General features: G+C 50.4%; 1 protein-coding gene across 1 annotated transcript in view; it reads right to left on the reverse strand.

The window, feature by feature from the left end:
• CYTH3 (cytohesin 3) overlaps positions 1-4,088 on the reverse strand; it is an 82,459-nt gene extending 78,371 nt beyond the window's left edge. Inside the window, exon 1 of the mRNA XM_075527529.1 lies at positions 3,876-4,088. Within this exon, the coding sequence (XP_075383644.1) occupies positions 3,876-3,918 (43 nt within the window). The 5' untranslated portion in view covers positions 3,919-4,088. The remainder of the gene's footprint in view (positions 1-3,875) is intronic.
• Positions 4,089-14,210: the final 10,122 nt, after the last annotated feature.

Below are 14,210 nucleotides of genomic sequence, written 5' to 3' on the forward strand. Positions count from 1 at the left end.
AGGGCTGCATCAGGGTAGGTCCATGTGGCTTCTCCTGGGGGATGTCTGGCAGGAAGTGGAGCTTTTGGAGTTGAGGCAGAGAACTAGCTAAGGCAGCCACACACTGATCTGACCATCAGAGAACAAGGGACAAGACAGGCGAGGCTCACCGAGACATTTATCTCCCTGCCATTCAATTAATCCCACGTGTCCATCGGCCAGGTTGGCACAATAAACCTTAACTATCCCACCGACTCACAACCTGTAGGGTCAGGGCAGAGTAGAAGTGTTCCCTTGGGCTTCCCAGATGGTCGGTATTGAAGAGGGGGCAGACAGCCTCATCTTTCTCAGGCGGAGCTGCTCCTGTGTCTGAATGGCTGACCTTGGGCTTAGCAGCTGACAGGAGGTCCAACTAAGCCTCTGTGGCTGCTAACCTTAGGGAAGGTGACCTTAGGGAAAGGCTCAGCTAGAGCTACTGTTTAAGCAGATTATTTGGCCTGTTAAGCAAGTTGAAGCTTTGCTCTAAAAATATACCAAAAATGTTATGTTTCATCATTGTGTGAGCACTGGCTAAGCTCCCTTTCAAAGGGCTGAACTTCATTTTAAAAATAAAAAACAAAAACCACGAATTTTAAAACCAAGCCTTGAAAACAAAAATAATCTTCAATGGCCGTAATAATTGTCAATAACAGAGAGCTTTGTGGCAGCTCCTGAGGGCCCCCCCAAGCATCCAGAGTAAAATGGAAGCAGCATCGCTGGATTTGTAAAAATCCTCTCTGCGCCATGATTCTCATTTCAAAACTTCGGGGGAGGATCTTCCAAAACTAGCATTCTAACTGCTTACTCCACCCAGGCAAGAAAGATTTTCAGAAACCCAATCAATAAAGGCCCAGAAAGTGGCTTTCCAGCCACTGCCTGGCCGTTGGCTGCCTGGGATGTGCAGAAAACCAATCCAGGATCTATTGGCTGCAGAATGTGGCAGTGAGGTGAATGAACTCAAGTATGGGTAACAACCCTAATACTTCTCCTGGCTGGGGGTGGGGGCGTGTGTGGGCATTTTTTATGGCTCTTCCTCCCCTCCATTGCTAAATTCTAAAGCATTAGGTGCCTCTCCAAGAAATCCGGAAAATATAAAAAGAACACAGGCCAGCGCAACAACCTTTTTTTTTTTTTTTGCTGTTCAGACTGCTCCGTAAGCAACTCTATTTGTAACACTTGTGAAGCCGGCTTTTCCCTTTGTCCCCCAGCCGCTGCACCGTTATAAATGGTGCCGCAAATGCACATCTTCATGCATAAGATTTTTTTGTCTTGTTTTGTGTTTAATTTCAAGATTGTTTCCTCGTGATCTAGCCCCGGAAGAGATATTAATAGCCCCAAGGAAGCTCTCAGACTCTGGATAATTAATGTCAGGCTTTGTTAAAAGACTCAAGACCTCTAAATTGCTCCGGGGGACTCTGGCTCCCTTTTTCTCTCGCTGTACTGGTTTTTTCCTTCAATTCTTCTACATCTCTGTGCTAATGGAGTCCCAATCACCCTCTGCAGTCCGCCAAGCCATTCCTGAGACCCTGGCAAGCAGATGCCAGCAGAGCCACCACGCAGGAAGGAGGAGACGGTTAGGACGCTGGAAACAGTTTGTGGAGGGATTGTCTAAGGGGAACTTCAGTTCAACTCGTGTCAGCCTGACCCCCAAGCACAGTGAGATATTATTTAAAGTGTCAACCACCTCTGCTGGGCATGTTGCTCTGGGATTTTACGGGGCGGGGATGCAGGGCAGAATTTCAAATTCTCCTGAACTCCCTAGAGTTTTTCTGCACCCAGAGACGGGATGAACCCTTGAAACTCTTGCCCTGAGATCCTCTTTACACAGACCACAATATTCCTTGATTTCTTCTGAAAATCAAACATAATAGCTGAACCAATTTTTGGGTTGGTTTGTTGTTGTTTTTTAAGGAAAAAATCTGTGTGGACTACTATGTTCTGTTAGGAGTTATTTCACTCACTGCCACTGAGGCAATGCCGACTCTTAGCGACCCTATGGGACAAGATAGAACTGGCCCTGTGAGTCTCCAAGACAAACTCAACGGAGTAGAAAATCTGGTCTTTCTCTCGAGGAGGAGCAGCTGGAGGTTTCAAACTGCTGATGTCATGGTTAGCAACCCAACGCATAACCATTACGCCACCTGGACTCCTTAGGAGCTATCTACACAGGCTCAAATGGGCAACAGTAACTCGAAAGATCACATAGAACTTGGGGGATGTGAGCTTATGTGAAGGGGGGGGACTCAAAAAAGGAGGGCAAGAAAGGCTGTACAGCCCCCAGAATGCAATCCAGGTCACCCAATGGCACCCGGACAAACAGCTCAGTGGGTGTGTTTTGCTGTGTGTAGTCTCAACAATAAATCAGATAAAAATGGAAGGGAAATTACTGTTTCAAAAAGCGCCACCTTGTTGAAATGTTACAACAGTTTTTAGTCTGTTTGCTAAGGGGAAAAAAAGGCGGAGAGGGCTCTGCCGTGTTCTCCACAAGTGCAGGGGTTGGAAGCAGGGCTTCCCAGGGACTAGCCATCCCTGATTTGGAATCCTGACTGCGTCTTCACTGGGACAGCCTGGCAGTAGGAGGTTCTGCAACTGGGTTCCTCCTTTGCCCGGCACTTTCTTCCATAAACAATACACCCACTTGGTCCCACAGTGCTATCGCTAGCTTTAAGGACATGGCCCCGTCTCTGCAAAATGCAGGGGCTTGTGCCAACTTTCCACCATCCCGGCCACGCTGCTGCTTTCAGCAAAAAAGAAAAACACCAACAACGTTTTGCTGGGTGCAGCATTTCGATGCTAGAAGGCACCTTGATTAACTTCATCCTGAAGTATTCAATCCTGCTGGTGCTTAACAGGCAACTGCTAAGCAGCCTGTAATTAGGACTTTTCAAACCGCTCCCTTATTACAAGGGGTTCTGATCACTCAGTCTGTCAGCAAAAAAAGGAAGGGTGGGTGGGAGTGGGGAGGAATCTCCAGCACAAGTAGATAGAACCTCAACCACAGCCTGCATGTCAGTAACACTGGACTTTAGCATGAAACCAGTGTCCCCTTCCACAGACAACCACACATCGAATTTGGTTTTAAAAACGTGATTTCAGCCATACATCCGATGACACAACAGGATAATATATTCCACTCAATAACGGATGACAAACCCAGCTCGAGGTGACGGTGTCAGACACAGAGGAGCTGGGCCACGCTGACCACAGACACGACCCACTTGGGAGAGCTTCCTCAGGAAGGGGTCCCCAGTTCCAAACTTCTGTCCCTGGCTGTGGCTCCTTACTGGAGCCCTCAGCTCAAATGACTTATTTTAGTGTGTATTTGGGTGAGTGGCGTTGGAGGTACTCACTCTGTAATGTTTGCACAAAATTCAAACCCACACCTGGACCTTCATTGCCTCCTCTAGCCCTTTAAGCAATTCCGAGGTCCACTTGGGACCCAAAGCCAAGAAAAGTGTCCCCTTCTCCTCTGGCCCTGCGGGACCCCGATTTCCCACCCGCAAGAGGACCCCCGAGTGGGTCACCCCTAAACCCGCGGCGGGCCTCCGGAGGGCGTGGACGCCCTTGGCGACGGGGCGCAGGGAAGGTCGCCCCCGCGGGGTCCCCACTCCGGAGCAGCGACTCTGCGGCGTCGGCCCGCGCCTACAGGAGACCCCGGCCCCGCACGGGACCCTTGCCGGAGCTCGGCAACACCCCACCCCCGGCCGCGCCCCGGGCCTGCGTGCTGCCACGCCCGGCCGCCTCTAGCTGGCCGCGGACGGCGGCTACGGCTCCGGCTCCAGCTCCGGCTGTCCCCGTCAGGCCCGTGCCTGACCTCCGCCCAGGCCGCCGGCCGCCGCCACTCCTCCGACACTCACCGCCGCCCTCGCTGCTGCCGCCGCCGCCGCCGCCCTCGTCCATCTTGAGGCGCCTCCTGCTGCCGGCGCGCCGGAGCCGGCGGGCAAGGGGCCTCTGGCTCGGGGCGCCGCCGGTGCGGAGCGCGCGCTCGGCAGGCTCGGCTCCAGCAGCGCCCAGCGGCCGGCTCGCGGCCCGGGCCTCCTCTGAGGGCGGGGACAAGCCGGAGGGCGGAGCCAACGCGGTGGGTGTTGTTTTTTCAACCAGGCGGGGCCATCGCGGAGGGCGGGGCGTCCTCGGCCGGGCGAAACCTCGGCGGGCGGGGCCTTCTCCGTCGAACTGGGCCTCCTCAGACGAACGAGGCCTTCTCAGTCGGGCGGGGCCTCCTAAGCCGGGCGTGGCCAACTTCGGGGGCGGGGCCTCCTCAGGCTGGTGGCACCTCTCCGGTGGGCGGGACCAACAAAGGGGGCGGGGACTCCTCGGCTGGGCGGGGCCTACCCAACCACCTGCGCTCACTGGGTGCGGACCGCAGCCCGCCACCGTCACGTGACTAGTAGCCCCACGGTCGCACGGCTCCGCCCCCGCAGGGGCCCGCCCCCCGCCCGCCCCGGCTGGTGTCCCGACTGGGACCTGCGAGCTCCGAGAGCGCTCGGACCTGGAAGAGGTAGCCTGACCAGGCTGAGAGGGAGCCCCAGCATCTTGGGGACAGACACTGAACTAATACAAAACCCAGAGGCAAGGCGTCCTCCTGGCACGTGCACTCAGGAAAAAAGGTCCAGAAACGAACGCCCTGACTAGTCAGGAGGCCTGACTAGTTCGGGGGCCACAAGCGGCGTAAGGTCCCCTCAGGTCTTCAGAATGATGGCAGCCTGTCGGCTTTGTGATCTACAACGCGACCTCTTGTTGAAGAGTGCACTTTGAAATGGCCAGCAGTAAGGCTCCACAAATGAGCGTGGTCGGGAGGGTGGAGCCTCTTCCTAACGCAGCACTCCGGCTCTAGCCAGCCCTCAGGTGCCTGCGAGTTTAACTCGGCTGTTGTTAGGGTTCATCCAATTTCCGAATTGTCGCCACCCACGCTACAGAGCTAGAACTGCCCCAGCGAGTGTTTTAGGCTGTGTTTGTCTTTTTTAACAAAAGCAGATTGCCACCTCTTTCTCCCGCAGAACCAGTGGGAGGGTTAGAACCGCCAATCTTTAGGTTAACAGCCTAGGCTTAACCACCTGGGCTGCGTGATTTAGCTCTAGCTCCCCTAAGGAGCTGCCAGCTGCCCTGGATTTAGGATCCAGACGCCCCACCCGGAAATGAGAAAGTGCTGAAAACCGTTTCCCTGGCAGGGCCAGGGCCCTGAATGCAGGGCTCCGGTTGGAAGACTGCCGCAAATGACCCTCCTTTATGGTCCTACATCGTGCTGGCAGCACCGCCCCTGCAGCTCGGACTCCATGAAATTTTATTACAGAAAAGCAATATGGTGCTGAGGCCAGTCCTATCTAATCGAATTGCCCAGCAACTGTTTTCTGTTTGCAAATTATCCCTGGAATCAAAGGCTCCCTCTGCTGCGCTCCATCAAAACAGGCAGCGTTCACCTTTTCCTTCAAGGTCTTGGGATGATTTCCCCCGGAAGAGTTTGAGTCTGCAAACAATCTCAAATATGAAGCAGCAACCCCCATTCCCACCCCACCCCACCCCCACCCCGTACTTCGGAACCCACCGCAGACACATCCGAGTGCAGATAAGCTGTTTGGCAGCTGATGTGACAAATGTGTAACAGAAAGCAAGGCGATCCGAGTTCAAGTCTCAGCCCACAGATAGGAGTTCCTGCTCTTCTTCCGGCCGGCTTTGTTATCTTGTGGAGAGGACTGCCTAGCTCGGGAGAAAAATGACAGCATGCTTTGAACTTGACAAGGTGATGTGTGGAGTTTTGAACTCAACCTTAGTATCAGGTGAAAACAGGCTGAAGTGTCACTTCCTGATGTTCCAGGATTCTGGAAGTGTCACCTGCAGGCGATCCTCTCAGCGTTTGAATTATTCCATGCTAATTGTGGGGAGGAGGGAATTTTTTTTGACAAATCCCACCAGATAACTTCTTCCAAGCAAACAAATGTTTCCAGATGAAGATGTATAATCCTCTCTGCCACCAGGACTCCCTCGGCCCTGGGAATCTGATGATGAGAAAGGCAGATGCAGTCCCTCATGGGACCCCAACCTGGAAAAAGATATAGTCCTTGAGCAAGTAATTACACGAACAATTTTCTAATTGCTCTTGTGGTGCCCTGCCCGATTGGGGACCCTCTCGCAGTATTGACTGGACCCTGTCCATGAGTTCTGCCGAGGTGAAACTCCTGCAGGAAAAACACTGTCCCCTGTGTTGGTTCTGTCCACGTGCCTGCTGCTGCATGAGCAAGGCATTCTGGGTAAAGTAGAGGGGCAGGGAAGAAGAGGAAGGTCCTCAAGGAGATGGATTGCACCATGGCACAGGAACAACTGTGAGGATGGCCCAGGACTGGGCGGTGTTTCATTCTGTTGTGCATAAGGTTGCTGAGTCGGAACCGAATTGATAACTCCTAATGACCACCCAACATGGAGGATGCTCGATCCACGTGAAGAGATCTTTCCCCAAGGGAGGTGGAAATGTGTGTCCACAGATTAACCTGCCTGCAAGTGCTTAGGGCAGCTTTATTGGTTGTGGCCTAACACAGCGACAACCAAGATGCCCTTCAGCAGAGGGGTGGATAAGCCTCCAATGGTACCTCCCTGGAAGCAACAGCATATTTGTCAGCCATACAAAAAAGCAACCAAGTGCTGTCAAGCTACAGAGTGACAAAGGAACCAGACTTGGTCCGGATGACAGTCACAGCCCCAAATCCATTCGCAGCGTGACCACACAGAGGAAGCTTCCGTTGAATTCCTTCTTCTGACACTGACTAGGAATGTGAGCAGTCTTGTTCTCAGGCAGAGTGCGTTGGAAAGTGGTCACCTCCATTCACCCCAGCCAGCCCAGGGACAGACAGTCTCCTCAGCTTAGGGGCTTGCAGGGATATGTCCTTGATGGAGATATTGGTACCAGGGGTCACAAGTAATGCCCTATGGACTCCCTCAATTTGCTGGTCCTGCACCAAACATAAGCTCTTTTGTTCACCATAATGTGTGTCTCCTAATGTGTGTCTCCCTTGCCTGCTTCTGTAGTCCCAACCTGTATCTGTGATGTATTGATCTGCCACCAATCATGCTTTTGTGCCAGTTTTCTTTGTCCTCCATGTCTTTGTCAAACTCTGTATCCTGGTGGCACAGTGGTTAAGAGTTGGGCTGCTAACCATAAGGTCAGCAGTTCGAAACCATCAGCCACTCCACAGAAGAAAGAGCTTTCTAATCCTGTAAAGAGTTGCAGTCTCAGAAACTCACAGGGGCAGTACTATCCTGCCCTCTAGGGTCAGTGTGAGTTGGCATCGACTCAATGGTAGTTTTATTTTTATTTTTTGGATCTCAGGAAACCCCAGAATGCCATCATGACCTGGTACTAAGGGTCTCCCTCATCCAGATGGTATATCTTGGTCTTGTCTTTGCCCCGTTTAAGGTTTAATATGTGTTCTCTTTCAATTATTTCTTAGGAAACAGAAACAAAGGAAGCTCAGGTGGACGTTCCACAGCTGGTTCAAAGAACATACCCTTTGGATCCAAGCTGTCGTCACAGGATGTTGGACTGCATGTGCCGCACTGATAGCTCCTTATTAACCTCTCCTTTTCTTCCCGATAACCTGTCTCTTGGAGCCTTTGCTTCCTGAGAAAACATCCCAACACAGCAAGTGAATGCAGAGTCCTAAGTTATGACCAGACCTAGCCCGATGAACACACCCACACAGGGCATTCAGCCCCCGCCCTCCCCCGCCCCCGCCAACCTCCCCCAGAACAAAAGGACTTTGTCCAAGGCCAAAAGTCACCAGAAACATCACCAGACCAAGTTGAAAGACATTAGAAAGTGAAGAGTCCTGACAGCCATTTCCTATCAAGCCTCATAACCTCGTCCTAATGCATATTCATGACCGTTCCTGTGAAGTCTATTACATATTCATAACCTCCTCCATTTACTTCCTGGTGTATACATAGAAAACTTGCCAACCCCCTTCTTCCCAGGAGCATGCCTTGGAGCCTCAGCCCCAGCTTGCTCCTTGTCGGATCCCACAAGTCAAACCTTCTCCTTTCACCTTCACCTCCCACTTGGTTGCTGGGCTGTGCCCCCAGCAACAAAGACCTGTGTTGGTCACAGTCTGGTGGCACCAGTGTTAAGAGCTCTGCCACCAGCGGGAGGTCACTGACCAGCTTGAGCTCCTCCAGTGACTCCAGGAGGAAGACCTGGCCATCTGCTGCCAGAACAACAACAGCCTGTAGCAGCGGAGCTCAACCTGTGGGTCACAACCCCCTGGGGGTCGAACGACCCTTTCACAGGGTCACCTGAGTCGTCACAGTAGCAAAATGACAGTTATGGAGTAGCAACAAAAATAATTTTGTGGTTGAGAGGTCACCACAACATGAGGAACTATATGAAAGGGTCGCACTGTGGCATTAGGAAGGTTGAGAACCAGTGGCCTAGAAAGTCCTATAGGACAATTCCACTCTGTCACGTGGGCTTACCCTACAGAATAACACAAATGAGAAAAGCCAATCTGAAAAAGCCAGGCACTGTAAAATTCAATGATAGAAGATTCTAGAAGAGGCAGCAGTACACTCATTGCTATCAAGTCAAGCCTGACTCCCAGCCACCCTCTAGGACAGGATAGAACTGTCTCCATGACAAAACTCTTTATGGGGCTTGGTTGGTGGTTTCAAACTACTGATCTTGCGGTTAGTAGCCCAACTCACCACCTGTGGGCGACACCTCCAGGGCTCCTCCAGGCAACAGAGAAAATGAAATGGTCAGCGATCACCCAGGGCCGGGAGGAGGGGAGCAAGATGAATGCTGGGAGCCCCCAGGGGCCTTTGGAAGACAATGACTGAAACTACGACAGCAGACACGTGGTGTGCCTCAGCTAAAACTCAAGGACCAGAAACCATCAAAGTCTACTTCTTTGGGTGTGACAACCATTTCTCTTGATTTTTTTCATTTGTAATCGCGATCTCATACAGTATTTGTCTTTAGGGATTGCCTAAAATCGCTCAATATATGATCTTCCATGTTCTCCAAGGCAACAAAGCCCATTGCCTTCAAGTCAAGTCTGAGTCTGACGGTTACAGGGAAGCCAGGGCAAGGCAGGAGGGAGAGGAGAGAGTGGGGATAAATACATGAAGTATGAAATCTATTTCAGGAGCCCTGGTAGCATAGTGCTTACATGTTTGGCTGTGGTTGGCTAGGTCAACAGTTCAAAACCATCACCGCTCCAAGGATGATGGGGTTTTCTATGCTCATAACGAATGACATTCTTTTTTATATGCTAACATTTACCAAAATGGTGATAGTAAAAATTATGGGCACCCCCCTCCAAAAAAGAAATAAATAAAGAAAGAAGAATTACATTCACAGAAACCCACAGGGGCAGGTCCACCCTGTCCTACAGGAGGATCACTATGAGTCGACATTGACTGGATGGTAGTAAGCTATTTAATTTATTTCTTTTTAAATACAGAGATAGTCTCCCACCTAGATACATAGATGGTAGCATACCAAGAGGCAACTGGATAATATAGATTATTTTTAATGATAGATCATAGGAGAGAATAAAAACAAATAAATAACTAATAATTTGGAATTGGTAGTATGCTGAGCTCAATAAAAATGACCTTTCACACAGAGGAAAAAGTAAGCAAACAAACCCCTCCCAGAGCCATAACAACACACAGTGACCCCCGCCCCCATGGACTCTCTGAGTGCAGGGTCACCAATTGCAATACATGAGCCACAGGCATACACGGCGTTAATAAAAAGGAACAGTGTGCCGCAGGGGGAAGGGAGGCATCTGTGGACTCTGTTTTTCTATAATCAGGATAGACCATCTCCAGAGAAGACATCCTATTGGGAAGACTTGAGGGCCAGTGGACAAGAGGAAGACTTTCCAGGAGATGGACTGGCACAGGGGCTGCAACAATGGGCTCAAACATCACAATGAGGCTGATACAGGACCAGGCGTGGTTCCTTCTGTGGTGCACAGGGCCTGCTGTGAGCCAGAACCCACTTGAAGACAGTGAATGGCAACAAACTGCTCGGGAAAAAGAAAGGGTATAAAAATTGTCAAGAAAGGGGGAGAAACAGTGGGAGAGACGTGTTGAAGGTCTGCCGGAAGTGCTTTGTGGCCGCTGCAGAAATCGTTGCTGAGATCAAGAATATGCACATTCTTTGAAAGGTCAGAGGACGCCTCCTTTGTTCATTCATCTCCTTCTTTCAGATGGAGGCCTGGACAACCGGGCAGAAGGCTCCTCTCCCAGCACCCAGGGCCACCACTGCCAGACCCTGCCAAGGCCAGCCTCCTCACACTCAGCCCAGCACCACTGCCCACGCTGGCCACACTTCAGCCACCTCCAAGCCCTGCTCCGCTGGAGTCGATTAAGATGGCCCTTCCAGCCATAATTCCCTATGTGATGGATTCTAATTCTGGACTCCATGTCTATGGCTACAGTCCCATTTTGGAGGGCATTCTCTGTTACAGGATTAGGATGAGATGTATGTATCGTTAGACTCTGTGTTACGAGAGGGTGGGAGTCCTGGATAAGGGCATTGTGCTTGGTAAAGTGGAGGGGCGGCGATGAAGAGGAAGCCCCTAAACAGATGGATGGAAACACGCTGCAGCTCTAGGCTCAGGCACAGGAACCACTGTGAGGATCGTGCAGGACTGGGCCATGTTTCATTCTGTTGTGCATAGGATCTGAGAGGACCGGAGGCGACTCAATGGCACTTAACAACAGGAGCCCTGGTGGCATAGTGGTTACACGTTGGGCTGCCAACTGCAAGATCAGCAGTTCGAAACCACCAGCAGCTCCACAGGAGAAAGATGGGCTTTCTACTCCCCAAAAGAGTTACAATCTTGGAAACCCACATGGGCAATTCAACCCCATCTTATAGGGTTCGCTGTGAGTAGGCATCTACTTGATGGCAGTGAGATTTTGAGTTTATTAGAGCGTGGGACTTAAGATCCCATCCCTAGTTTTCCGTTGGGGTATGGTCTACTAAAAGACAATACCACACCTCTGTGGCCATTCCTCGGTGTACAAGAGCCATCTCAGACACACAGAGAAAGCCCAGGACCATCGGAAGAACATGTTCTGGAAGCGGTGGAGGAGACCAATGCCTCAGAGACCGCGGCAGGGAGACTGGGACAGAACAAGAGGAGCGGTGCCGAGACTGTGACCCAGGCCAGTTTCCTGGTCCCAGAAAAGAGGGCAAGGGACCTTCTGGTTAAGAAGCCGAGGATCGGAGTGAGACTTGGCTACCATGTGACTGAGAGGCTGAGGACCATAGCCGAGGAGAGGTATTTGCTAAGGACCTATGACTGCATCCTGACTGTTTGCTGATGCTGACTCATGGTAACCTATTAACTTCCCTAATAACCCCCCTTAAACTTGTGAGTATCATCTGTGAGTTCTGAGTGGCCATTGCAATGAGTTCTTAAACCCAGCATAGAAGCAGAGTGCCAAGGAAGAATGTTGGTGTCAGGAGAGAGTAAAGAGACTTGAGTCAAGATGGTGTCCAGGTAGAATCACCTGCCCGGCACTCCTGCTGTTAGACCAGAAAATTAACAGATAGGCATGGAAGAAAGCCCAAGGAGAAGTAATGGGACCGATGGTTCTGGAGGGACTTGGGGGCAGGAGGAAGCAGGGGAAGAAAGCAGTGAGCAAACACCATAGACAGGGGAACCACTAGGGAATTAAAATCAAGAATAGGGAGGACGTAGAGATCCTGGGGCTGTTGAAGCAACAGCAATCTAGCTGAGAGGAATGACTAAGAGGCTGAAGAAGAGCGAGCATGATAGTGGGGAAGGAGGAAGGTAAAAGGAAACAGGTATAAGCATAGGAAGCAAAGCTATGGATAGAGGTATAAACATAGGTGTGTACATATGTAAATACATTAATTCATAAAAATAGAGGTATTGGCATATGTACGTATATTTATATGGCAATATATCGAGGTAGTAGATTGACCTCTGCTTAAGCCCTGCCTCAATGCAAGAACACTGTTCTAACAACCTGGCATTCTGTGATGCTCACCCTCCAACATGATCACTGAAGACAAACGGGTGCATAAGCAAATGTGGTGAAGAAAGCTGATGGTGCCCGGATATCAAAAGACATAGCGTCTGGGGTCTTAAAGGCTTGAAGGTAAACAAGCGGCCATCTAGCTCAGAAACAACAAAGCCCACATGGAAGAAGCACACCAGCCTGTGTGATCACGAGGTGTCGAATGGATCAGGTATCAGGTATCCAAGAACAAAAAATCATATCATTGTGAATGAGGGGGAGTGCAGAATGGGGACCCAAAGCCTATCTGTAGGCAACTGGACATCCCCTTACAGAAGGGTCTCAGGGTAGACAAGCCAGTCACGGTGTAGTGTAGCAATGATGAAACATACAACTTTCTTCTAGTTCCTAAATGCTTCCTCCCCACCACTATCATGATCCCAATTCTACCTTATAAATCCAGCTAGATTAGAGGATGTACACTAGAGACAGGAACTGGAAACACAGGGAATCCAGACAGATGATCCCTTCAGGACCAGTGCTGAGAGTGACGATACCAGGAGGGTGGAGGGAAGGTGGGGTAAAAGGGGAAACCAATTACAAGGATCTACATATAACCTGGGGAATGGACAACAGAAAAGTGGGTGAGGGGAGACATTGGACAGTGTAAGATATGACAAAAATAATAATTTGTAAATTATCAAGAGTTCATGAGGGAGGGGGGAGCGGGGAAGGAGGGGAAAAAATGAGGAGCTGATGCCAGGGGCTTAGGTGGAGAGCAAATGTTTTGAGAATGATGAGGGCAATGAATGCACAAATGTGCTTTACACGATTGATATATGTATGGATTGTGATAAGAATTGTATGAGCCCCTAATAAGATGACTAAAAAAAAGATATGACAAAATAATTTATAAATTATCAAGGATTCATGAAGGAGGGGGGAGTGGAGAAGAAGGGGGAGGGGAGAAATGAGCTGATACCAAGGGCTCAAGTAGAGGCAAATGTTTTAAGAATGATGAGGGCAACAAATATACAAGTGTGCTTGACACAATGGATGGATGGATTGTGAAAGAGTTGTATGAGCCCCCAAGAAAATGATTTTAAAAAATAGATATAGCATCTGGGGTCTTAAAGGCTTGATGTTGAAACAAGCAGCCATCTAACAGAGAAGCAATAGGCCCACAAGGGTGAAGCACACCAGCCTGTGTGATTATGAGGTGTCGATGGGATTGGATAATGGGCATCAGAAGACCCAAAACAAACAAACAAAAACATATTGTTGAGAACAAGGGAGGTCAAAGCAGAGACTCAAAACCCATCTGTAAACAACAGGAAATCCCCTCACAGAAGGGTCACAAGGAAGGGATGAGTCAACCAGGGAGTAATATATCACCGATGAAACATACAATATTCCTCTGGTTCCTCACACTCACTATCATGAGCCCCGTCCTGCCTTTCACTGCAAGCTAGACCAGAGCATGTACACAAGTACAGATAAGAGCTCATGACACATGGAATCCAGGTCAGATAAACCCCTCAGGAACAGAAATAGGAGTACCAATGATAGGAGGGTGGGGGGAAGGTGGGGTGTGGAGGGGAGGAAGGGACAACCGATCCCAATGATGGACACATAACTACTCTCACCCCAGAGGGACGAACAAGAGAAACTGTGGGTGAGGAGAGACAGTGGTCAGTGTAAGATATGAAAATATAATAATTTATCAAGGGGGCACGAGGATGGGAGGGTGGTAGAGGGAGAGAAAAAAGGAGTGGATACCCAGGGCTCAAGTAGAAAGATAATGTTTAGTAAGCGATGATGACATGTGTACAAATGTGCTTGACACTGAATGTATATTGTGATAAGAGCTGTAAGAGCCCCCAATAAAGCAATCCTTTTAAAAAAGAAGAGGGCAAAGAAGCGATGCAGAACAAGGCATGTCTGACCCCTGCCCCTCGATGCCAGGGAAGCCAGTGGAGGTCAGATCTGGCCGGCCGGCCCCATGCCATTTACTGCCCCTGCACAGAGCAGCGCCTGCCTCCTAGGATAGCGGCCGAGCTGGACAAGAGGACAGCAGCCATCAGCAGATGGGAACCTTCACTAATCCGTTCCATCTGCCTGCGGGGGGGCAGGGGCAGACTGGTCAGCTTGCTGGCAGCTCCAGGGCAGGAAAGTAATGCTCCCGCAATCTAATTTCACAC

The sequence above is a fragment of the Tenrec ecaudatus genome, chromosome 12 (assembly GCF_050624435.1).
Source record: "Tenrec ecaudatus isolate mTenEca1 chromosome 12, mTenEca1.hap1, whole genome shotgun sequence".
Lineage (NCBI taxonomy): Eukaryota > Metazoa > Chordata > Mammalia > Afrosoricida > Tenrecidae > Tenrec > Tenrec ecaudatus.